Below are 24,349 nucleotides of genomic sequence, written 5' to 3'. Positions count from 1 at the left end.
TGATGAAGTTGGTCAAACAAAGGGTTGTTTAGGGGTTGTACTACCCAGAATGTTTGTTCAGCAGGTCCAAGTGTAGCGATTAAGAGAGGAAGCCAGAATTGCAAAAGGACTTGATTTTCTCGCGAATAATAAGGATTTCGTGGTCAAACTCTATAGATACACTACGTTTTCCATGAATCTATATCCAGAGAAGTGACATACTAAACGCCATGCCAACTAACAACTTCACCAGTCGACTGAAAAGGTCCCACGACATCAGTCTAGTGACCGATGTTGAAGATAGCTCAGATTTCCGGCTGACACCAACAGACAAAAGGCCAGTCCACGCAAGCAGACCGCGTGCATTTTTACCGTCCACCGTAGATGTCCTCTGTACGAGTGTAAAGCAGCCCCACTCCATTTCTTATTTGGGACTGGTCTGTCGTAGGTCTGGGAAGATCACGTGCAACAGTGTGTTCCCCGCTGCATTTCGCGTCCCTGCCGAGTCTTCTTGTTCCCCACTCTCTCCTCTGCTGTGATATCCCCATCAGCTGCGATATTCATTGTTTGGTCAATTGAGCTCCTCATCTTTCTGATGAATCTATTGCAATGCGTCCGGCGTCGTCCTGCACACAGTGTCGGTATGGGTTGTTCTTTCCAATCCAATCGCCACTGACCAGCTGCCTAGTTCTCGCAAGAAACGATGCATTGTGCCACAGCTAGGAAGATCTTGCTCTCTCTGTACCAGGAAGAATTGGAAATGTGATCTTCTTAACACCGCCACTTCTTTTGACGGGCACGGGCCAGCGAGGCTTGGCCTGCCAGCTCGTCCGCCGCCCAGCCAGGAGGTCGTCCAACTCCCACAGCCGCAAACTACACCAATTACGCCGGCACGGAGTTCAAATCTTCCTCCGCCTGCCATCTGCAATGAGCTCGTCGACATCTATTTCGACCTGATCGATGAAAAACAAATCATAATGTTTCACCGCAATATCTTCATCACCGCCCAACGCGCCGGGCAGGTGCCTGACTTCCTTGTACTGGGCATGATCGCTGCGGTGGCCAGATTCTCCAACAATTCCTTCTTCGACGGTATTCATCCGTGGGATAGAGGCAAGCCGTGGCTAAAAGCTGCCATACAAGCCTTCTATGCTCGGTCGGAACTGATCGACCTTGCCTCCCTGCAGGGAAGCATTCTACTATCTCACGTGGCTTACGTGGAAGGGGACTCCGCACAAGAGGCACTCCTGGCCTCGCAAGCGATCCGTATGGTACAAATGCTACGTTTACCAGAGAATCTAAGTCCGGATCCTATCCAGCGCGAGGTCGAAATACGAGGTTAGTGCAGCACGTACCATTGACTGTTGCCTATCACTAATTTACTGGCGAAGCCTTTTGGGAAATCTGGATGATTGAGCATTGGGATTCAGGACGCACTCAGATACCAAGACAACTCACAGTGAGTCCGAACTTCAAGCGGCCACTGGAGGAAGAAGTCTTCCGTAATATGGACGCAAGCGACCCCCCAGAGCGGTATTCTGAAGCGAATATCGAAGCCTCGGGCCTGCGGCAATGTGGCCTATGGAGTTCTATGCTTGCAATGTCCGAGATACACCTTCAAGTCATGCGATTTAATGACGAGATAGTCCAGAATCTACTCAGTCCAGTCAACACGAGGCTGCGGGTCAGAGAGATAGCGAAGATGTTGGATGGTTGGCTTCACGGACTACCGAGTCACCTTCAAGACACTCCAGAGAATCGACACCGTTATGCTAGCCGTGGGCTTGGCCGGGAATTTGCCGTTCATTGGCTGGTTTACCATCATCAATCCCAGTTATTGTATTACCAGTTTCTCAACCAAAATGTGGAATTGCCTGAGGGTCGTCCAGACGATGAAGCTTCAATGTATGCCGATCGATGCAGAATGCATGCGGCGGCGTTGAGCCAAGTGATGTGGGATACACATTCGGTCCCTGGAATGGAGTGTCTCTGGTCCCCTGTCAATGGACACCTCCTGGTGGTCGCGTCGTCTATCCTTCTATATACTCTGCTGTTTGATACGGATGATAAAAGTATCGCCAGAGCAAGGACGCTACTCGAGCAAAATTTCATCATCCTGCTTCAATTTCGCAAGTACTGGTCCTATGTCGAACTATCAATGACCCGCTTACGCGCTTTCCATCGCGCTTGCCAAATGAACAGCACGAAGGAGAACTTCAGTATAGATCAGTGGATGATAGATTTCCTGAACCGCTACGATGCACAGATATCGGACAGATATAGCGACGACATCCGTCCGCCGCCCTCCGACGCCCAGATCGCGGGTGGCAATGCCCCTTCCGTCGACCTGTGGCTGCAATTGTCCGAAGTCCGCCGTTGATCCTAGACACCACCACTGCTCATATCTTGCATCCCAAAACTGTTCTACCAGAGTCCTCTTCTTAGCGGTATGTTACAGGTCCGCCACAACTCCTGTAACCCGAGTCTCCACCAGAACGCCTCATCATCAAGGACCAACAATTAAGAATTAATCAACTTCGGAATCATGGATAGAGCGAAACTTGCAGCATTAATGACTGATCATCTCGTTCATTCTAGTCTATCGCTCGCTACCAATATGCTGGCTTGCTGCACTAAGAATGTCTAGAACTGCTCAAACGCCTGGCCCAGACTGTCATTCCACCGTTGCCTCCTCTATTTGCCCGCAAGAAATATGGCACGTAGAGCAGGCTCTTCTCATCGCCGTACTTCCATGGGTCTGACGCATAGAGCTCGGGTTTGCCGTTTACCACCTCCCTCCCCGTTGCCCGGACTGGAATCACACCCTTTACTGCTGCGATGTCAATCGGCTCGGCATCACTCACAGAATCGTCGCATACACCGACATGGTCGATATCAACCTCGTTATCGACGTCCTCGATGCAGTATACCAACGGTCCACGCATGATACAAATTTCATCCTTTCCCAATGCTGGGTTGGGATATATTTTCCGCGCCTTGACTGTGAAGGAGAGGTTGACTTTTAGGTTTTCGGACTCGGGAATGTACAAGTAACCCGATTTCACCTCTCCTTGGACTGAGCTCGTGTATCCTTCTGCCCACGTGGGAATCCGCAAGGCCAGTGCCGTTGTTCCCTTGACCCTGATCTGGACATCTCCGGACCAAGGCATGCTCGTTGTTTGGGAGACCACAACATCCGTGCCAGGAACTGAGACTTCGCTTTCAATGTAGAGGTGGATGGCGACAACGTTTGCTTTTATCGAGTAGATGAGCGATCCCATAGAGGCAAGCAGCTTTGCAACATTGGGCGGGCAGCAGGCCACTTCAAACCAGTTGCTTCGCTCTTTCCCGTGACCATTATACGTCCTCAACGGGTTTTCGTAATAGAATGACCCGCCGTCCAGGCCAACGGCGCCGAGGAAACCATTATACAGCCCAATCTCCATGACATCCGCATATTTGACGTCTAGCTCGAGTTGAAGCATGCGTTGACACCAGAGGATCAATGCAAAGCACGCGCAGGTCTCTGCATAACATGTGCCAGACTCTTCTGTATCGCCCAGCACATATCTGCTACCAAACCCTTCCCACTGCCGCATCGCACCAATTCCACCGGTCACGTACAGTTTTGTTTCCGTCATGTCCGTCCACATCCGATCGAGCGCAGCCTTGATTTTGTCGTCTCCTGTCAGGCGAACAAAGTCTGTTGCTGCTATAAAATAGTACATGGCGCGCACCGCATGGCCCTTGATCTCGGTAGCCTCGATGAGGGGGCAGTCGGACTGGCTATAGCTATAGTCCCGAGGATGCCGGAACCAGGCTTTCATCTCATCTCCCATGTGGTCGTACGGGTCTCCACCGCGGGCTCTGGCTTCGTGGTCAAAAAATGTCTCCCCATTGGCGTCACGGTAACCGCGTTCACAAATGAAGTATGTGGCAAGCTTTAGCAGCACAGGCTCGGCGCACAGCTCGTACAGCCTCAAGAGCCCAATCTCGATCTCTTGATGCCCCGGATATCCCCTCTTCTTTCCTGGCTCCGACCCGAAAACGCTGTCGACATGCCGATGGGCCTTCAGAACTGGCTCCAGGAGTCGACCACTGTTTGTGAGCGTTTCGTAGGCTACACAAGCCTCGGTCAAATGGCCGAGACAGTAGAGCTCATGCATATCCCGGACGTTTGTCCATCGCTTGTCGATGCCTAGCACGGTATAGTAGGAGTTGATATATCCGTCGGGATGCTGTGCAGCGCGAATCATGTCGACGGCCTCTTCGACGGTCGCCAGGAGTTCCGGATCTTCGTTTTTCATCAGAAAGTAGCACGCAGCTTCTACTATCTTATAGACGTCACTATCCCAAAACGGCTGACATGTACAAGTTAGCTCCGACAGGCATGATTGTTTTCGGAAAGCGTGCTGGGCTTACATGCGGCTGAATCTCGTGGCCTTCCTTCCACGTCAGACAATACCAGTGCTTCAGTGACTTTTGCGCCTCGATGATTGCAGGGATTGTCTTTTCCTTGGAACAACATTGCATCTGCGACCAGAACCCGGACGTGATGTCGACACTGCGGACGGGAACTTGCTGGAAAGCCATTTTCGAATGGGACGCGGCGGAACAGGCTTGGCAAAGGATGGAGGATGTATGGGATTCGAACTGGGAGCAGGACAACAAGGGTGCCTTTAAATCATTCAACTTCCCTTCCTCCCCGGTAGAGTCTGACCAAATAAATAAGCGATTAGCTCGGCTAAATGATAGCTATGCCTCCTCCATATCGGCAAAGTCGAGTGCATGAACTCCTTATCAGCTCCGGAGGAGTTTCCCTCCGCATTGCACAAAGTGGAAACGTCGGCGGTATTTCACCATGATTGGCGCCCGTGGCGGGAAAGGGCGGGGTCAACCTCAAACGCCAGCCCGCAGATGGTCGTGAGCATCTCAGAATGCCAATTCGCTAGATGGGCCAAGATTCTTCGACTTTCAGAGAGAGCAAGATTACCCGATTGCTGGGGACTATCACTGTTTTGCGACCTTCCACGCCAAATTAGGACAGTTGTGGTACGCTCACTACTATCGGTATAGCTTGGAAATTCTCGGCTCAGAGCAATGGAGTCAGGGTATATTCATCTCAATTGGTTTATTCGCCGAGTTCAACTATTCCCGACTCTATCCTGCAATTCCAACTACAACCCTACGCAAGCGACTGGCACAGATTCAACGCAACACCACGCCTTTACACTCCGTTTCCGGCACACAGTGTCCGAACTAAGCAATCTCCTTGTGCTCCGTCTCTCCCTTGGACAGGTAGTCTCCCCCGTGTGCAAATTCTAGCCAGCAGTCAGTACAAGATTTTACAACAACACGCGGGCATTGACATACGATCCACATGGGTAGACTTGAACTTCCTTGCCGGGACCCGGTGAGTGAATAGCATGTCGATCTCGCCAAAGGTACGATCTTTTGTTTCGGGAAGTCGAAACCAGCACCACATGTTGCAAAGAAGATTTGTTCCAGCGTAGAAGAATGCCGTTTTGGCACCCCAGTTCCAGGCTTCTCAAGGTCAGTCACGGTCTTGTAGGCACCAGTATCCGCTACTTACATGTCGTCGATAGCATGCGTGGGGTGACAGAGTTAGTAAAGATGCCGGTGACGTTGTACACGAACCGTCCGATGGTAATCGTTTTGTACCGCAATCGCCCGGATGGCGTCTCTGCAACAATCGGGTAGCAAACTGGTCCGATGGTGATCATGTTGCACAAGGTGGAAATCACAAGGAGAATGCCGATGCCCAGCTGTGCATCCGTGCCTGGACCCCAGGAGAGACCTCCGATTGTGACGAGACAGCAGAACATGAAAGTCAGCCCACTCATATAAATCGTCGCCCTCCCCAGGTGTGGGAAGAGAAGCCAGCAGATAATGCCACCAGCGATATAACAGGTTGATAGCGAAATGTTGATGTTGAAGGCCTGAATCTCGCTGAAACCCGCAGCTTGGAGGAAGACCACTGCGTAGCCAAGGATCGCGTTTCCGCAGAGAATTTGGGCGGCCCAGACGACGCAGTTCTAGAGGCTGGGATTAGCTCCGCAAAACCATTGCTCGGGATTGAAGGAAAATACGTACAATCTCTGTTCGCCGCAGATTGGTCCCTTTGAAGCATTCAAGGAAGCTTGCATCGGCTGATTCCAACTTCTCCATCTCAGTGGTGTATTTGATGTATGCGAGGGCCTGTTCCACGCGCTGTTCTCGCCCCGGTATATCTTGATACAACCGGCGCAGGCTGGTTCTCGCCTCTTCTTCATTATTGCGACGCACTGAATTCCAAGGTGACTCCGGCGCGAAATAGGCTCCAATAATCAGAGGAATGGGCCAAATCCACTGTAGAATGAATGGAAGCCTCCAGCCCATGTCACCTTTGAGACTGGCTACAGCTCGCACGACACCCGACGATAGAGTAATTCCAGCACCCCAGCACATGCAGACGTATGCAGTGACATAGGGCCTGAGGATCGTGGGCACCACCTCGCAAGCATATGTCGTTGATAGTGTCTACCCGGGTTAGAAGCCTGTAGTTTTGTCTTACTGTGCCAGAATCCTACCTGGAATACGCCCCAGGAAACACCACACATGGCTGCTCCAAACGCCAAAACCGGGAGTGACGGGGCAAAGACGGGGATGAAAATAACCACAGTCATCCACGCCATGAAGAACATCATCGTCCGGCGGCAGCCAAATCGATCCTGGCAGACTGCGTTGATCACTAGCCCGGCCAATTGGCCAACCAGGGCGGAATTCGCGAGGCCAGATTGCCACTCGGCCGGAATGAGTTTCTGTTTCGATGCTTCATCGTATACACCGAATCGTTCTTTGAACTGGGTCTGACCGTAAAAGGAGCTGACCTGGCGTCGGACTTGATTAGCGGTGGACGAACAGAGCTGAATCTGAGGATGGATTCGCTTACTAGCACAAGATCATAACCCTCCATGACCAGACTTGTCGACAGAAACATCGCCCACAAGACCGCCTTCTTGTACTTGACCACCGCTTGCCGGATAGTCAGCTTTCGGTCTTCTTCGTCGCTCTGTTGGGCCTGGCGGATAAGATCCGCCTGGGACCCTGCTCTCTGGACCTCCTCGACCTCACGGTCAGAAGGTACAATGCGTTGTGCTGTCATGCTCGTGGTGATATTGTTGATTGCAGTGGGACTTGAGTTGAACTACCATGTCCTTCTTGAGTGGAGCCCATCCGTGGTTTATATACGCGAAATACCAGGATATCCGGAATTCCACCGCCCGAACGATTGGCTTACTGGACCAGCCCGGTGGTGATGCGGTTAAAACGAGTGCTTCTCACAGGTACTCTCGGATAAATGTGCGTCGTTCAAAAGTGAAATCATGGTCCTCTTTGGCTGCCGATGATGGAAAACCTCAACACTTTCCTATCACGTACAACGCCTGAGCACATTCCCCGCAGATCCATAATCTGCCATGTACTCCAAGTGGAATGCGGGGAAGGGCTGAATCCCGACATGCCAGCCAATCATCGTCCAACAGCCCCGACAGGTCCGCAACCAGCGTCAAACGCAATGATCCTCCCTGCTCCAGATCCTTCGCGTGCAACCTATGGGCTTCCAGAAACACCTCTTTGGTAAAGGAATTTCCCTACCCCAGGTTTCGGAACCAGACCGAGTCTTCCAGGCTGCAACTCCTGGCGCCATCTCTGAGAGCATCTCTTATGCGATGCTGACTCTTCGCGCCTCGAAACTCGGTTAATATGCGGTGGTCTCGTCATCGGATAATGAACGTGCCGAGGGCAGTGTCAGAGACAGGGTACCACACCAAGCAAGAAGTTGCCCTTCCGTGCAAATACCTGTACCACCGTTCTGCGCGGAAACGCCTTAGTCACACGGAGGTGTTTTGCTAGGCCGGCGCAGACTGCTTTGAAAGGCAGTCCATTCAGCTGAGACTTTCTGTGATCTGTTTAGAGACCAGGGATTACCGGAATCTCTGGAGATAGGGTGTGCGGCAAGGTTCTTACAGGAATATACAGAGAGGTAAGGGAGCAAAAACGGGAAGTAGACTGAGCACAAGCGTGTTTAATGTCGCCCGAGCTGAACCAATAGCTCTAGAGCTCCAGTGTCATATTCCCAAGCGGTCCCCATGTTCACGATGATTGGGGCACCCAGCAAATTGAACATGAATTGGGCATACATTTCATTGGTTGTTAAGGAGAAGAATGTTCATCAGGCCTTCTCATCCCGACAGAGGTATGTGGACTTATTATTATGATTTTTATTATACATCAACGTGTACAGCCTTTTGATATTGCGACGTCGTCTCAAACAGTGTTCACGAGGTGGGTCGACGTCCACTTTGTAAGGGAAGTGGCGAGTCTGAATCATAGGCATTGCCAGCCGAATGCATGTCAGAATTCCGAGACGTGGTAACTATATCATCATCACCCGAGACTACTATGGTGGGCGAAGCTTGACTTCCTGGGATAGTGAAACTGGAGCTGGACACGGATGAGACAGACGGGCTGTGTCCCAGGGGAACATGGTGAGAGGGCACCGGTACTTCAAGGGTGTTTGTACGCTTGCGTGGTTTATCGCGAGGATCATCAGCCGAGGAGCCACGGCCTTTCTGCGACTCTGACGAACCTCGAGCATCGCTCGATCTCGAAGGCGATGGTGTGCGGAAAGGGGAGGGAGACCGGGATCGCGACGAGCGCGGAGAATTACTGTTAGAAGCCATACTGAGATTCGAGCCCTGTCGAGATAGCGATATGTTGCGGTTAGAGTCGCGTTTGGGATTATACTGCTCTCGGATTTGCTGGAGCGCTCCATTTCTCTGCTGCTCGGCCGGGATCTCTGGGAAGTCCGAGGCCGGTCCTTGCTTGAATTCATAATCATGAAGACGGTCGTGCGCAGCGTTACTCAAAGAGATCCCCAGCCGGATGAGGACTCGTCTGATTCTGCGCCGGGATCCAAAATCGGGGGTTGGGGTTCGCGCAAGCTGGGTATGCAGGCTCCCCGGGGCCGATGTCTGTGGTTCAATTGCTATCTGTGGCTCAGTAGCAACTGATTCAGTGCCTGCTGAACTAGGTCGTCCTTCTACGCAGATTGGCTTTTCAACCTCGGACGAATGGCAGGTACATTTGCACGGTGACGCATTCCGATTCGAATCACCATCACCCGTGAGGAATAGGTACAACGACCCGAGAACTGCAAACGCGGCACCAGCTATGGGTGCCCATTGGCCTAGAAAGCGTCAGTACATTTGGCTCGTCAATACTATGGTCGAGGACGTACCGATGCTAGATATACGTTCTGTTCCATAGTCCACCGGATCGCTGAAGAAGTTTTTCTCCCCCAGAATGAGGATGGCCAGCACCGCAGCAGCAAAGACCGGAGCTTCGACGGTGCTCAAGACCGTCCTGACCAAATCATTGATGTGCTGCATCATCCCCACGGTCGCCTTTGTACCTTCGATCCGCTTGTCGGGCTGGTCCGCCCCACTGTTGCCATCGAATCGGGATTTCCACGTCTCCTGGAGTATCAATGACCAGAAGTAGAGAAGCGACACGATAGCCGGTATACAACATGCGGCCGCAAGCAGCGTGGCCGTACCGAATGTGAGCTTGTTAGGTGCCGGTACGACGTATATTTCGTTGGTCGAGTCGACACGGATCGGAGAAAATGGACCGTATTCGACGGAACAACGAAGGTCACACGTTGCTCCGTAGGGAAACTTTGAGATATCGGAGGCAAGGAGCGTTCCGTTGTCGTCATGGGTGCAGGTCGAAGGCTTGACGCGGAAGAACTCCACGGTGATGCTCAAAAGTCCTACTTGCTGTTAGTCCGTGGTTGGCCTGTCCGTAAGGGTCCGCCTACCAGCAAGAACAAGACCCGTCCACAAGAAGATGATGTGTCGCCTTGGGTCGTTGAAGTAAGTGCCGGACATTCTCGCAGTGAGAGGAGCAGTCAGGATTCCAATCGAACAAAGTTGGAAAGCACCGTAGACGTCCATATCGATGGCTCCATCCACATGCACTGCTGCAAGAACGATCCCGTGAAGAGCTGCTATAGCGGGAAAGAGCAGAGCACCTGCCAGGCAGGCATTCCTGATCCATTCTTCTTTTCTCGCGAAAACGCAGGCGGCGATCAGGACATAGTACCTTTCAAATCACGATATTAGCGCTCACTCATTCAGATCAACTAGGCAATAAAGGAAGGCGACTTACAGTACTCTTGTTCCAGGGCCATATTGGCCAGATACTGGCCACGCACAAACGACTTCCAGTCCAAGATTAGTCGCATTCGTGGCATTTCCGGCCCCTTCGGATCGGGGCAGGAGGGGGAAAGACGAGGGAGAAAGAGGCGGCATCACTTCATGTCCCCTCCCACGGGTATACAGAGGCCAGGAGGGAGGAAATAACTCGCATGAGGGGTGAAGTCTGAGTTGGTTGTCTTCACAGAGGTTTACTCAAGTTCGGACTATATATCTTCGTACGATTAGGATTAGGCCTCTGGTGAACAAAGAACAGGGCAGCCAACGAAGGGTCCCAGCGTACCTCGGGAAAGACCTGGGCAAGCGCCAAAACTTGAAGGGTCAAGAGATCAAGAGACGTCGTCATGAAGAGCCGCATGGTCATCATTTAGTCCCTGCCACGGGCGAATGGCAAGGCGTGTTGGCTCGACGCTCGCCTCTCCAGGTCGAGGAACTCGGGCTCGCATGACCACCTGCCTGAAAGGGATGCTTGTCCTCGTGGAGTTGACTCTCTGAGTCGGAGTCTCTGTCGGCCAGCTCCGCCTCTTCCTTCTAGAAGGCCTGAATACGGGGCAAAGCTGGGAGACCCTGGCCCATCGTCGCTGAGGAACATCAACACCGCCAAGACTGTCCGGGCACCAAAGTGGGGATCAACAGGCCAATCAGTCTACAATTTGGTCGCTAGCTCGGGGTTAGTCGGGGTTAGTGCAGCGTCCAAGCGGTGCCCGAGAGGCGGTGCAAGAATTCCTCTCCAGTCCCCCGCCTGCGACCGTCACAACAAGAAAAAGATGCCAGCCTTGAAGATCCATTCCAGCGCTCGACCCGCAACCGTGACAGTCCAGTTTTGCTTGCTCCGCCTCATTTTTGCAGCGGTGTAGATCCCTCAGGCAGGCATGCACAGTCGTCATTGATCACCCTCCTCAGGCCAGCCACCACCTGGCTCAAAATACACGCCCAAGGCCGGTCTCGTCTCCTCGTTATTTTCGCTCTCAGCTATCTTCATGGCTCGATATCGAAGCTGGGGGTTTTGTTATCCGTACAACCTCGATCTCGGAGGTTTTAGTTGACGAAACGCCGCGCAGTCGCACTGCATCTCAGTAGCGGGGTGCCCAAGAGCGCGGGGCTCCTTGCGTCGGACGTTATATATCAGCCTCTGCCTTCCTACTCACGTTCAAACGCAACATGGATCAAGATTTGGATACAAACAGGATTAAGGACTGGCGTTCAATCGTTACCTTGGTTGTCTTTGTTTTTGCGAGTGAGTTCCCGGCTAAGCAACTATCTATTGCTGGTGCTCTCTAACCGCTGGTGTTACAGACATCGTCGTCCTTTTCCCCTTCCACATCCCCGTATACCTTCCACGATTCCTTACGAACGCCATTACGAGTGCTCTCACCGTGACGAGGATTATTGAACCGCGGCAGCATGAACCTCACGGCAGCGTGTTTGTGCGTTTCAACTTTCCCTTCAATTTCGTGACAGCGCCTCTGATCGCAGACCTGTTCCTCTTGGCAATACTGGCAATTGGACGCAAGGAAGTGCACGATGGGACTCTCGGCGCGGACAATATCTCACCGATCGATATCATGGTCTTTTTCTTGACCCTCGCATATATCGCCATTTCAATCGATGCCTCGGGCCTCATTCGATATCTGGCGTTCAAGGTGCTGCAAAAGGGAGGAAAGGTCGGGCATCGGCTGTTCTTCTACCTGTACGCCTTCTTCTTTATCCTGGGTAGCTTCATTGGGAACGATCCAATCATCCTGTCGGGCACGGCTTTCCTCGCGTACATGACCCGAGTTTCGAGCAATATCCTGCATCCACGAGCCTGGATCTATACCCAGTTCGCTGTTGCCAACATTGCATCTGCCATTCTCGTTTCCTCCAACCCAACGAATCTCGTATTAACGAGCGCATTCGAGATCAAGTTTATCGACTACACAGCGAACATGATTGTTCCCGTGGTGATCACAGCCATTGTCCTTTTCCCCTTCCTGCTGTATATCATCTTCGCGGATGAATCGCTTGTTCCACTATCAATAGAGATGCACGAGCTGCCCGACGATGTAAAAGGCCGGAAACCTGTCAACCCGAACATTCCCAACGCGCGAGGCAATGCCGAAGAGCAGGAGAAAGAGGCTGCGAATGGGGAGGAGGATAAGCTATTATCTCTTGAGGAAATCTTAAACCCCTTTCTCGACAAGCGAGGGGCTGCATTTGGCGCTGTTATTATGGCTGCGACGCTTATCACCGTGTTGGTGTTGAATGCGGCAAGTCAGGGACACACCCATCCTGTCTTCTGGGTTACCTTGCCCGCTGCGTTTGTCCTGTTTTGCTGGGACGTTGCATACGGATGGCACCATAGGAAGGAAACACGCGAGATCGCACGCAAGGGGCGCGAAGACGTGGAACGGACGCGAACACAAGCTGAGCGAGCGATGGGAGATGACGAATTTGCTATAGACGATATCCAGCCGCAATCGACCGGAGCTTTGGTCAATCTCACTACGGGCATTTTTGATCATGGCTGCGAGCACCCTGCGTCGCATTCTGCTGGTTTATCTGACGACCAGTCGACGCAGCAGCCGTCTCCAGAAGGCATTGATGAGAAGCAAGAATTGAGTCTTGCGAATGTCAGTTCTCCGTCCCCAAACTCTGCCTGCACCACGGAGAAAGCGCCGCCACTGCCGGAAGAACCATCGCTGAATCTGCCGCCCCAGGGCCAACTGCAAAAGCTTACCTTGGAGTCCCTGTCGATTGATTTGTACCGGTGGCTTCAAGAGACATTTCCCACTGTCACGGCGGTGGTTTCTCATATGCCCTTTGCGCTCGTTCCTTTCGCCTTTGCCATGTTTGTCCTTGTTCAAGCACTGGCCACAAAGGGGTGGATTGAGGTCTTTGCATACGGATGGGACCATTGGGTAAACCGAACCGGAACCATTGGGGCGATAGGCGGAATGGGATTTCTCTCTGTTATCCTCTGCAATGTAAGCATGCAACCCGGATACGACTCCCTCAGAACTAACCTGTATAGTTTGCCGGAACGAACATCGGCACGACAATTCTCCTCTCTCGCGTGGTGCAGACCTGGCAGGCGATCCACCGTGCCAATGGGACTCCAATTAGCGATCGCACATTCTGGGCAACTGTATACAGCATGGCGCTTGGAGTCAACTACGGGGCATTCAGCACGGCGTTCAGCGCATCCTTGGCGGGACTCTTGTGGCGGGATATTCTCCTGCGAAAGCATATTCGCGTGCGGAGCCTGGATTTCGCAATGGTAAACCTTCCTATTATTGCTATCTCTATGGCTGTGGGATGTGCTGTGCTTGTTGGCGAGGTGTATATTATGCGGGATAATACTCCCTACGATGCATGACGAAGATATGATACAGCTTAGACCTTTCATTTACTCGAGCAGCATACTCAAGGATTCTCCAACTGGGTATTCTGGAAAGTAATAGCCGACTCGGAGAGCAACCCAAAGATATCCAACGTTGTCAGATCGAAGATATCAGCCGTATCCCCGAGGATATCCCCGGACCCTGGGTAGCCCATCGGCCCTTCCCCATTCGTACGCAGGTTCACTCTTTCCCAATCCGGATCCTGGCTCGTAGACGCTCCCACGGTAGGCGCGATCGAGGTTGCTCCTTCCTCCTCTACTGCCGGCGTCGTTGCCCCGACACCCATCCTCCAGCTGTTCTTTCGCATCGACTCTGTCGAGTTAGTCGTCCGCTGGATTTCACGCACGTACCGAACCCTCGCCATCAACCGCCGAATCGGCCGCCACATATTCCCCTTCCTCTCCGTCTCCATCGTACTCCACTGGTCGTACACTGCATTCACACACTCCCATGCGTGATCGCACTCTGCAGACGGAGGCCGCCAGCACAGATCGGCGAGGACAAATGCGACAGCGTGCCACTGGATGTGGGTCTTCGAGTGCCACGCCCACGGCTGCACTTCCTTGTTCGTTAGCAGGAAGGCAGAGAGTTGCAGGACTTCGATGGAGTCGCGGAATAGTCGATCGCGGATTTGCCGGTCTTTCTGTGATTGCGTGAAGAGGACAGCCATCCACATGCGCAGGATCATTAGCCTCGCAACGGTGGATGATACGCGGAGGAAGGGGCTGGATGAGTCGCAGTGCTTGAGGTATTGGGTCTCTAGGCAGTTTTGGAGCTCGGCTGCCAAAGCTTCTCGATTGCGGGCGGGTTGGTTGTCTCTTAACGATGGGGGAGGTCTCGTCCGTGGAGCCAGGTAGCCGATTTTCCAGACGGCGCGCATGACCTCGCAACGCATGAGGCAGAGGGTCATCTCCGTGCCGCCGTCTCGCTCTCCTGGAGGTTGAGTCATCTCGGCGGTGATGTCAATGTCGTTGATGTTCAGGGGCATCTTTGTGTCGAAGACGCACGCGTGTACGATGGGCTCGCAACCATGATACTCGGTTGATCGGCTGTCCAGGAAACAAATGTGCCACCAGAGTCGCCGCCTGAGCTCTGTCTCTAGTGGTCTCAACCCGAAGGCTTCGCCATCGCGGTGCAAGCCCATTGCCTGGGCGATATGGTACACGAGGGATGTCAATGACCACACCGTCCGGGAATCGTCTTCGTTGCGCAAGGCTGTGAGGAAGAGGACCGCTGCTTGGAGGAGGATCAGGTTTTGCGTGTTGAGCAGGTCCGCACGCGCCAGGGCTTGTTCCACAGCGAACCGATACGTCTCTAGAGCGGACGCTCTGGGAATACCCAGGAGATTCATGCACTGACCCGGGTCCATACTAATGACCGTTGAGTAGTAGATGGCGAAGAGCAGCGCTTCTGTATGCTTATCGATGGCACCCATTGCTGCGATGGCATCCCAGAAGATCCGGTCGAGGGTGGGCACATGGAAGATACGGACGGTAGTGGAGACATTTGTCTTGAAGATTTCGAACAGGGCCACAGCTTGCGACATGGGTGGATGATATACTTCAAGTGAGTGCGCCAGCGCTCGAAAGCCCATGATGGCCGCATTCGTCCCAAGCCCCTCCATGACACTGAAACCCTCGTCTTCTTCGGAAGTCGTGGTGTGAAGTAAGTCGCGGAGTTCCTCAATCTACACATTTTAGCCCATTTTCAGATCATCCGCGAGCATACGTACCTCATCTCCTAAGCGCATCCAAGGTGTACTACTGACATAGCAGCTCTGCATGTCATCGATGACCAGCCGACCAAACTGCTGTTCGACGGTGGGGTTCGATGTGTCTGCCGTGGCCTCGAGGGTGCTGCTTTGGGTGGTATTTTGGGATTGCCCTTCGATGCGCTTGACGATTGTTTCTAGCTTGGCCAGTTGAGCAAGAAGACGGGCTTCAACTGCTTTGCGTGGTCGCTTTGGGGCGCGCCCGTGGCCGGCGGGGTACACACATTGCGCCTCGACGCGGACGCAGTTGCCACAGGGCTGCTGTCGGTCGCACTTGATCTTTCGCTGGCGGCACAGTGTACAGCTACGGAGTGGGCGAGGGAAATCCATTTTGCGCTACACAGGTGAAAGTTGGGGAGAAAGGGAGGAGATGCAAAAGAACAATCGGTTCATTTAAGCCAAGCCGCATAGGCTTATGCGAGGCCGATCCGGAGATCGCCGAAGCGTCTCCACACTGGCATACATAGAGTAGACACTGTCCCGGTACACTGTTGATCACGCCTTGCCAGAATTCTCCTCATGAGTGCTACTCGCTGCTTCCTTCTCGAGATCTCTGTTCTGCTGGTTACCTTGCGCTGTCGGAACCTTGCTGAACCCTGTGCGATACCATGGCAGGGAGAAAATAGCCCCCACGCTTTCCATGCTTCGGCCTTTGCATTCAGGAAAGGCGAAATACACCCAAACTGTCGCGCAGCCCGTGAATGCCGTGAACAGGGCAAACGGTCCCCACGCGTGCATGGTCACCGTCATGTTGGGAAAACCTCTTGAGATACCGAAGTTCAATAGATTCTGATATGTGAATGCAATGGCGACAATGGGCCCTCGCAAGTGCGTCGGACAAATCTCCGAGGCCGTCAGAGAGAATACTGGCGCCCATCCGAAACCATACCCAATGGCGAACAGGCAAATGGCAACAATGGCGACCCATGCAGCGGGAGAGGGCGAGGCCGAGTCGGAGACGTTGGCAACTCCCAGGAAGGCTGCGAGATACAGCAGACACAGCGTGTTGATGGTCGATCCGATAAGCAGCAGTGGGCGACGTCCATAGCGGTCAGTGAGGAAGAACGCATAGAGAAAGACGGACACCACTTTGATCAAGCCATAGACGGCCGTGAAGAGGAGGACTTGTTGAGAGTTCAGGCCGATGGACGCGAGAATTGTCGGTGCATAGTAAGTGATTGAGTTGCCTCCGGACATGATGAAGAATGTCTGGATCAACAGAACGAACAATAGAAGATGACGCGTTGCCCCGTCTTTCATGCATTGCCTCGCTAGAGATTTGAGGGCATCCACAGCCCGCTGGCTCGCAGTGCCCGTCTCCGCCATGTTCTGCAACTCTGCGTATTCGCGCGCTAGGTATGGGTCGCTTTCGTCCAGCCCTCCGCGAAGTCGGAACAGGCTCTCTCGCGCAGCCTCAACTCGACCACGCATCAACAGATAGCGTGGGCTCTCAGGGAAGAAAGCGTAACCGATGAAGAGGATAATCGACGGAATAAGCTGCAGCACCAAGGTCGTGCGCCACTGCCAACTTGAGCTCCCCGATATGACCTCAAGAGAGGCATAGTTGATCCAATAGCTTCCAGCGACTCCAGCCATGATGTTGATGTTGTAAAATGTTGTCATCATTCCTCGCAGTTCACGGGGAGCCACCTCTGAAATGTACACCGGTCCTACGGTCATGCCAAATCCCGATCCCACTCCGGAGAGTACTCGACCGGCGAGTAGCTCAGCGAATGACCCAACATTGGCCGCCATGAGAATGGCTCCGATGGTGTAAAATATAGCAGAGGCAAGGATGACAGGCTTTCGACCACGGCGTTCACCTAGAGGACCCGACATGATCACGCCAGCGGTTTGACCCTATACCAACGGTGGTGTTAGTACCACGCATCAGCTCAAAGATCGAGTAGACGTATGCACTTACAAGTAACATGGATGAGACGGCCCATCCTTTGTTGTCAGAGATTTGGCTGGCGGACAAGTTGGTCCAGGAGAAGTCGCGAACGAAGGGGTCCAGGCTCATTGCCCCAGAGATATTGGCAGTATTGAAGCCATGAAGACCACCGCAGTACGAGGCCCAGATGACGGCCAGCCAGATGTATAGGCCTCGAGCCGGTTTGGGAACCTTCTGAAAGGCACTGCGGTCGATACCACCGCCTGCTGCTGGCATGATAGTTTGTGCTTGTGCTGTAACTAAGCGAAGAATCAGAGAAGGGGGTTTGGATGGAGGTTGATGCTCAACTCAGAGAGGATTATACTCACCTTATATAGAGGGATATGCCATATTGATTACCTGTGCTTCGCCTAAAGCAGCTCGGTCAACGGCCAACCCACGCAACAAGCAGGCCCCCGGTCAGAGAAAATGCGGAGAGCGGGACGGATCCGCAGGCCTGGATGGCTCCGGGTTCCCACTGCGAGGGGGGGACAACTCCGAAGTCTGGGGTCAACTCCGGCCGTGGGCGAATCGGAGGGCCAAGATTACTACAGAGTATCCACCTGATGGGGTGGCCTTTACAAAGCGTTGGAGCATTAGAAACTGGTGTAGTATTGTCCTATTAGGCTATTGGGCCAACACGTTGGCTTTGATGTGGTTGAGGGCGCTTCCTGCGCGGAGCCACGGAATCTGGCCAGCGTGGTAGCTGTGGTTCAACTGGGCCTCCCAGGAATCACCCTGTAGGGGCTGCACTTGCATCGTCACCTGCGAGCCAGGCCGGAATTCTCCGTCCTCCACTCCCACCAGCGTAATGCGGTCTCCTTCTGCAATGCGATCATATGTTGCAGCATCCGCAAACGTCAGCGGAAGCATACCTTGCTTCTTGAGATTTGTTTCGTGGATTCGGGCAAACGACCGGGCAATGACAGCAACGCCACCAAGATATCTAGGCTCAAGGGCTGCGTGTTCGCGTGAGCTCCCCTCGCCGTAGTTATGGTCGCCGACGATGCACCACCGCACATTTCTTTGCTTGAGGTCGCGGGCCACCTCTGGGACAACCTGCAGACTCGAGGTGAGAGGGTGGCGTGTGTGTCCCAGCATGCCCGGATCATCGACCTGGAGGAATGCATTTGTCGCAGTTGTGAGCATGTTGTTACTGATGTTCTCAAGGTGGCCGCGGTACTTGTACCATGGACCGGCTGGAGAGATGTGGTCAGTTGTGCACTTGCCCTTGACCTTGATCAAAAGCTCCATATTATCGGCGCATCCTGGCTGCCAGGCTGTGAATGGTTTCAAGAGCTGCAGTCGGTCAGAATCTGGCCGAACCACAACCGAGAGATCCGTACCATCTACGGAGGGCTCTTGGAAGGTATCCTGTCCGCTTTTGAAATGGGAAGGAAGTTCCTGGCTGACAGGAGGGCTGAATCTGAATGCATTCGTCGAGTCCCCGTTCACAGTGACGGCATCCTTCAAGGGATTGAAATCTAGTCGTCCAGCATAAGCAAAGGCGGTTACCAGCTCTGGCGATGTGACAAACGAGTGCGTTGCCGGATTGCTGTCATGGCGTCCGACAAAGTTTCGATTGAAGCTAGAGATGACCGAGTTTTTCTCCTTGCCACGCACGTCAACATCCTTTCGGTCCCATGAGCCTACGCAAGGGCCACATGAGCTGCTAAGAACAACGGCTCCTGCGTCTCGCAATTCATCGAGAATGCCATCCGCTTCCGCCGTGGCACGGATCTGCTCACTACCGGGAGTCACCATGAATGGCGTCGGGAATTTGGCGACTCCGGCTGCTTTCGCCTGTGCCACAATCTGTCGTGTTTTATCCAGGTCCTCGTATGAGCTGTTTGTGCAGCTTCCCACCATTGCGTGGCTCAGTTCAATGGGCCAATCCTCTCCGGCGACAGCGGTGCTCAGCTTTGAGATCGGATGCGCCAGGTCGGGAGTGTATGGTCCATTGACATGAGGTTCCAAGGAGTTCAGTTCGATTTCAATGACCTGGTCGTAGTATTCATCCGCGCCTTCGTCAGCGGTCAGCAGCGATGCCTTCACCTCATTTGCCCGTTCGACAACCTGCGCACGTCGCGTGGCGTTGAGGTAGCGGCCCATCGCATCGCTGTAGGGGAATATGCAAGAGGTCGACCCAATTTCAGCAGACATGTTGCATATCGTCGCCATGGCTGTTGCGCCCAACGTTTGCGCTCCGGGGCCAAAGAACTCTATAACACGGCCTTTTCCTCCGGATACCGTCAAGAGGCCAGCGAGTTTGCAAATTATATCTTTCGTGGATGTCCAACCCTGAAGCTGGCCGGTCAGACGGACACCGACAACTTTGGGTGCGACCAGTTCCCATGGCATCCCCGACATCGCATCGACGGCATCCGCACCTCCGACTCCGATTCCCATCATGCCCATGCCTCCCGCGTTAGGGGTATGTGAGTCTGTGCCGATTATGAGTCCTCCGGGTCTATTAGAAATCATGTCAGCCAACAGACAATTTTTGCAAAAACAGGACTGGGTATGCTGACGTCGCATAGTTTTCGAAAATGACTGTATGTATAATTCCTGAGCCGGGCTTCCAAAATCCAATACCATATTTGCGCGAAGCACTACTGAGAAAATCGTATACCTCGGCATGTTCCCCGAAAGCGCGCCGCATATCCTCTTCGGCGCCCTTTTCGGAGATAATCAAATGGTCGCTGTGCACCGTCGTGGGTACTGCGACTCGTGGCAGTCCTGCGCTGATGAATTGCAGCAAGGCCATGGTCGCAGTCGCGTCGTGACAGGCCACCCGATCTGGGCGAAGCTCCAGTATGGTTTGTCCGCGCTCGATTCGGTCCACATCCCACGCGTTCTTATCCGGTATAATGAGGTGGCTGTAGAGTAATTTCTCCGTCAGGGTTAATGGGCGTTTGGTTCCTTGCTTCACGGTCTGGAGGTTTTGAGCTTGTCTTGCGTAGTCGACTCCAAAGAGCTATACAAGCATTCCGCCTGTTAGCGCGAGCCTAAAACAAACATTTGGCGTAATACATACCGGGGAGATTGACTGATGTGTCGCAAGTCCTCTCCGGCGCGAGTTGCCGGCGACATGGCGAAAGACGCCTTCGCGCCGCAAGGATAATGGTATTCGCTGCATTTTCAGTGGAGTCCGGATGGTTAGCTCATTACAGAGGAAGTCAAAAGAAAAGTAAAGCTGAAGACAAAAGGCTATCACGAAATAATCCCTGCCGTTCTGGTCGAGCTCTCGAGCGATTGCGGAGCTCAGGGTAGCTCCGCGTTCCAGAATTAGGGAGTCCGGAACACTCCGGCCGCTCGCATTTGACCAACATCTCAATGCTCCGCGTCTCGGATAATCCAATAATACCAAAGCTCGCACTCTCATTGTGATACCCTTCACTAAACAGTTCCAAGTATACCATGGCTCTGAAAGCAGAGGCAATCTGTGCCCTCCGAAAGTTCGCGTCTTGCGATGTAGGTAACTGCCCTAGTCCAATTCCACGGCAAACTTCTAACAAGCGCCCACCAAAACAGATTGGCGATGCCCTTGTCAAACTCGGAGTTCCTAATGGCGGATACCTTGCCGGACTAAAGATGTTTTCCCCGGGCGTCATGTGCACCAAACCCGAATGTTCGGACCGGCCTACACAGTGCGCATGGTTCGTGATTCGGACAAGTCATCACCCACTCCTCCGAAGCACTTCGCAGACGCCATTCCCAAAGAAAGTGTTGTGTTTATCTCGCAGCCCAAGGGGTTGGTCAGCGCGTGTTGGGGCGGACTCATGAGTACCAGGGCCAAAACATTGGGGGCGGCCGGCGTGGTCATAGATGGTCGATTCCGAGACCTTGCTGAGCATCAGGAATTAGGAATATCGCTATTCGCGCGCGAGATCAGCATATTGGGTTCGGGAAGTTTCACCCGTTCGTCTGAGTTGAATATTCCGATCACATACTCGAGCGCCGAGGGCGGAGAGGCTGTTGTTGTTCGCCCAGGGGACTATATTGTGGGAGACGCCGACGGGGTTGTGGCTGTGCCGATTGAAAAGATCGAGCGCTGTGTGGAGCTGTGTCAAGAGCGATATGATATTGATGAGGAGACTCGCGAATGCTTGGAGATGGGCGATGAGATGGGTCCCACGATCAAAAGGCTGAGGAAATGATAGCCGCCAGTCGCATACCATAATGCAAATGCTATTCATGCTACAGTATTGACCGGATTGATTTCGGTGCTGAAGGACTCTTGATGACCGGCCAGACCATTCTCTAAAAGTGAAGCGATATGTAAACGATAACGACTGTGCGGGACTCGTTCATCCGGGTAGACAGCTAAGCCAATATCTGTATCTCACGGAATTGAAGTGTCGAGGGAGGCTGAGAATGGATCCCAGCTCCAATCACCATGCAGGTACTCTGCAAAGAAGTTCTCCATAACAGATTCCACGGGAGTTGTTCCATCGAGATCCGAATTTAGCCCGGCATCATATGGAAATATGTTAGATGCTAGTAGGTACGTGTCTTCGACCACAGGTATGGCACCGGGATCATCTTGTTGTGTGACAATATCCTGTCTCGATAATTGGGAAGCATCCACTGCAAAGGACATCGGGGCCGGTTCAAGTTCCAGTGCGGAAGCATCTGGTTCTCCCGCACGGAGCTGTCGCTCACGGTCGGCGTCGGTCTCAAGTTGTGGCCGCCGCCGTTTTGAAGGGTGGTCAGCATTATGCAAATAGCTCAAGCGCTTGATTGTCAAATCCACAATCCTATCAAAGTTGTCTTTTCCATTGCGCACTGAGGGCCACCATTGTCCTCCGATACTGAGAAGGTTCGAACAAACTCGAAGATCGCGGAGCGCCTCAGTAAAAGGAATCATCGACTGTATTTCAGGCGAGGCCCAAAAGCAGTATACAATACTTGCCCCGGACGAGAAAATACCATGGATATTTCGCCAATTATAGTATAGGTTTTCGTCATTGTTTAGATGGTTGTATATGCGAATCCGCTCACTCGAACAACGATAACATTGGAGAAGTGCAGAACGTGGTGGTGATGGGCACGCTTGCGATGGTTGATACAAAAGAGCCAGAGCACCATGATATAAGACTTCTAGTTTGAGTCGTATGCGACGTGACCGGGGAGTCGTCTCTTCTCCTGGCATATCTGGTGAAGGGCAAATGTGCTTGAGCTCCGCGAGCCAGGTGTCAAGGGCACACTTGATGCGCAGCTGTTCTGCTAAGGGATCGGTTGGCCAGTTAAATATCCCTCCACCGGTCGGAAGATGATAGAACAACATCTTGATTTCTGATATGTATCGATCCAGTTTGAAGCGATGGATGGTTACTCTCAGATCATCCGGCAACCGGCGATCCCACCCGGAGCCGGCCAGGCCAGCTGGCATCTGGATTGGCTCTTCAGCAGAAAGATCGGCAACTTCTGGCATTCGAATGTCGAAGGTTTCGTCACGAATACCGAGCGGGCGCCCCTGTATAGTTGAAATTGACCTACCAGCTATCAGTATTAACAGCGGGGCATGTCGGTGTCACTATACGGACCGGTCCAGATTATAAACTGTGTAAAATATAAACCTCCTCACGAGAAGAGACTCCGGGGACGACTCGGTAGGATTCCTTGGCTCTCGATGGAGGCCCAGATCAATGCAATGAGACATGGCCACATAAACCAATGTCCATATGTTGAGGTTGGTGGGCGCGATCATACCTTGCACCGTGAAAAGCAAAGCGCTTTGTAGTGAAGGTACTGATATACTTGACAAGCACTCTGAGGCCGCACTAGCTGCGACTTTGTAGAAACGTGCTGGAGAGAACTCAAAATTTTTGGTTCGCGTCAGAAGCGTAGCAGCGAGGGAGAATGCCATAAACACATGCAACACAGCGGTGAAGATGGAGATTGGAGTAGCGTCCATGTCCCCAGTTCTGTCATACCGTCCATTGTAAGGGAATGGCGTCATATCCTTGGGCCATCCGTTGTGATCTACATTGTCGTAACCACGTTCTTCACAGAAACGAAGCGCATTATATGCGTTGAAAAGAGATGTTGGGTGAAGAAACGGGTGATCAATATGTATTTCCTGGAGGTAGATATTGAGCAACGTGTTGGCCTCTTCGGTAGAAGGAAGTTCCTGTTCCATCAGCGAACCCAGTCATATGAGCAGATATGAGAGTCATGGAGAGCTATAGACATACCTTGGATAGTTTTCGGTAGAGCAAGCGGTATGTCTCTGGCGATGGGCCTTTACCAGCTTGCCGTTCGCTGGGAAGTGTGCGGTTGATTTGGGAAACAGTGCCAGTCGAAACCGGGCTCGCGGTAGAGAGCGCCTCGCTGTCGGCACCAATGAGGTTGGTGAAGAACAGCCCTGATGAAGAGCCTAGATAATGCTTTTGGCGAGAATCAGAATGAAGTGAGAGCATTCCCAAATCCATGGCAACCGAGCGTGCCTCTACAGCCGGTGGAGCGTCAGAGCTGCGATCTGAATCAGGGCGATGCATCACTGAATGTCCTCGCTTTCGAGTTGAAGCTGTAGACTGTTCTCGTGTACTCTGTGGCAGAGGTTCTGGAATGGCGAGGGGGACAGCAAGAGACTCGAGCTGTGGCCCCTGAGTCAGATCAAACCCCGCGTCAAGCGATTTGATCTGTTGCTCCAACCACTGGATGCGGGCAACACACCGGGCCGCATAGTCGCGAGGGATAGAGCGATCATTATTTCGACCATCAACATCCACGCAAGATACACCGGCACGAGCACAGTTGGAGCAGGCTGGGATTCCACCGTCGCACTGAAATTTGAGCGTTAGAACCGTTTCTGATGTAGTGAGCGCGACAGCGACATACCTTGACCCGCTTGGCTCTGCATCGCACACACGCCAAGCGCACCTTCTTGGGCGGAGTGGGAGCAGCGCTAGCTTCATCCTCCGTAGGGCGCATCTGTGGGAGTGGGTACAGGAATGTAATCAAGTCATTCCAGTCAAAGCAACAAGCGACGAGGCAG

General features: G+C 53.0%; 10 protein-coding genes across 10 annotated transcripts; 3 read left to right on the top strand and 7 right to left on the bottom strand.

The window, feature by feature from the left end:
- Positions 1 to 2: 2 nt before the first annotated feature.
- BJX68DRAFT_275258 (fungal specific transcription factor domain-containing protein) lies at positions 3 to 2,486 on the top strand (the record flags this gene model as incomplete). Its single annotated transcript, XM_071047810.1, has 3 exons — positions 3 to 23; positions 660 to 1,317; positions 1,371 to 2,486. 3 exons carry the CDS (start codon positions 3 to 5, stop codon positions 2,357 to 2,359), a joined length of 1,668 nt encoding a protein of 555 aa, XP_070899660.1. The 3' UTR covers positions 2,360 to 2,486.
- Positions 2,487 to 4,572, bottom strand: BJX68DRAFT_275256 (glycoside hydrolase family 127 protein; the record flags this gene model as incomplete). The annotated part of the gene is made up of 2 exons (XM_071047809.1): positions 2,487 to 4,340; positions 4,402 to 4,572. 2 exons carry the CDS (start codon positions 4,570 to 4,572, stop codon positions 2,613 to 2,615), a joined length of 1,899 nt encoding a protein of 632 aa, XP_070899659.1. The 3' UTR covers positions 2,487 to 2,612.
- Positions 4,573 to 5,238: 666 nt separating this feature from the next.
- On the bottom strand, positions 5,239 to 7,510 carry BJX68DRAFT_275253 (putative MFS alpha-glucoside transporter; the record flags this gene model as incomplete). Its single annotated transcript, XM_071047808.1, has 6 exons — positions 6,932 to 7,510; positions 6,570 to 6,869; positions 6,094 to 6,519; positions 5,573 to 6,035; positions 5,353 to 5,523; positions 5,239 to 5,300 (listed from the first exon to the last, which is right to left on the bottom strand). Exons 1-6 carry the CDS (start codon positions 7,142 to 7,144, stop codon positions 5,239 to 5,241), a joined length of 1,635 nt encoding a protein of 544 aa, XP_070899658.1. The 5' UTR covers positions 7,145 to 7,510.
- Positions 7,511 to 7,883: 373 nt separating this feature from the next.
- On the bottom strand, positions 7,884 to 10,545 carry BJX68DRAFT_235985 (uncharacterized protein). The gene is made up of 4 exons (XM_071039944.1): positions 10,213 to 10,545; positions 9,863 to 10,146; positions 9,281 to 9,814; positions 7,884 to 9,229 (listed from the first exon to the last, which is right to left on the bottom strand). The coding sequence occupies exons 1-4, from the start codon at positions 10,353 to 10,355 to the stop codon at positions 8,319 to 8,321; spliced, it is 1,872 nt and encodes a 623-aa protein (XP_070899657.1). The 5' UTR covers positions 10,356 to 10,545; the 3' UTR covers positions 7,884 to 8,318.
- Positions 10,546 to 11,283: 738 nt separating this feature from the next.
- Positions 11,284 to 13,641, top strand: BJX68DRAFT_69377 (putative arsenite efflux transporter ArsB-like). Its single transcript, XM_071049618.1, has 3 exons — positions 11,284 to 11,496; positions 11,556 to 13,225; positions 13,273 to 13,641. The coding sequence occupies exons 1-3, from the start codon at positions 11,421 to 11,423 to the stop codon at positions 13,615 to 13,617; spliced, it is 2,091 nt and encodes a 696-aa protein (XP_070899656.1). The 5' UTR covers positions 11,284 to 11,420; the 3' UTR covers positions 13,618 to 13,641.
- Positions 13,642 to 13,664: 23 nt separating this feature from the next.
- Positions 13,665 to 15,743, bottom strand: BJX68DRAFT_266121 (uncharacterized protein; the record flags this gene model as incomplete). The annotated part of the gene is made up of 2 exons (XM_071045407.1): positions 13,665 to 15,329; positions 15,375 to 15,743. The coding sequence occupies 2 exons, from the start codon at positions 15,741 to 15,743 to the stop codon at positions 13,665 to 13,667; spliced, it is 2,034 nt and encodes a 677-aa protein (XP_070899655.1).
- Positions 15,744 to 15,908: 165 nt separating this feature from the next.
- On the bottom strand, positions 15,909 to 17,583 carry BJX68DRAFT_275250 (sugar porter family MFS transporter; the record flags this gene model as incomplete). Its single annotated transcript, XM_071047807.1, has 2 exons — positions 15,909 to 17,273; positions 17,338 to 17,583. 2 exons carry the CDS (start codon positions 17,581 to 17,583, stop codon positions 15,909 to 15,911), a joined length of 1,611 nt encoding a protein of 536 aa, XP_070899654.1.
- Positions 17,584 to 17,973: 390 nt separating this feature from the next.
- On the bottom strand, positions 17,974 to 20,485 carry BJX68DRAFT_275249 (aconitase family-domain-containing protein; the record flags this gene model as incomplete). Its single annotated transcript, XM_071047806.1, has 3 exons — positions 17,974 to 19,816; positions 19,878 to 20,323; positions 20,384 to 20,485. 3 exons carry the CDS (start codon positions 20,483 to 20,485, stop codon positions 17,974 to 17,976), a joined length of 2,391 nt encoding a protein of 796 aa, XP_070899653.1.
- Positions 20,486 to 20,853: 368 nt separating this feature from the next.
- On the top strand, positions 20,854 to 21,598 carry BJX68DRAFT_69362 (RraA family protein). Its single transcript, XM_071049617.1, has one exon. The coding sequence runs from the start codon at positions 20,976 to 20,978 to the stop codon at positions 21,504 to 21,506; it is 531 nt and encodes a 176-aa protein (XP_070899652.1). The 5' UTR covers positions 20,854 to 20,975; the 3' UTR covers positions 21,507 to 21,598.
- Positions 21,599 to 21,691: 93 nt separating this feature from the next.
- Positions 21,692 to 24,285, bottom strand: BJX68DRAFT_266117 (uncharacterized protein; the record flags this gene model as incomplete). The annotated part of the gene is made up of 4 exons (XM_071045406.1): positions 21,692 to 22,844; positions 22,896 to 23,482; positions 23,547 to 24,137; positions 24,193 to 24,285. The coding sequence occupies 4 exons, from the start codon at positions 24,283 to 24,285 to the stop codon at positions 21,692 to 21,694; spliced, it is 2,424 nt and encodes an 807-aa protein (XP_070899651.1).
- Positions 24,286 to 24,349: the final 64 nt, after the last annotated feature.

Source organism: Aspergillus pseudodeflectus, assembly GCF_044049435.1.
Source record: "Aspergillus pseudodeflectus strain CBS 756.74 chromosome Unknown BJX68scaffold_18, whole genome shotgun sequence".
NCBI lineage: Eukaryota > Fungi > Ascomycota > Eurotiomycetes > Eurotiales > Aspergillaceae > Aspergillus > Aspergillus pseudodeflectus.
Note: the sequence above shows the minus strand (reverse complement) of the source record. Positions and strands in the feature narration are given on the sequence as shown.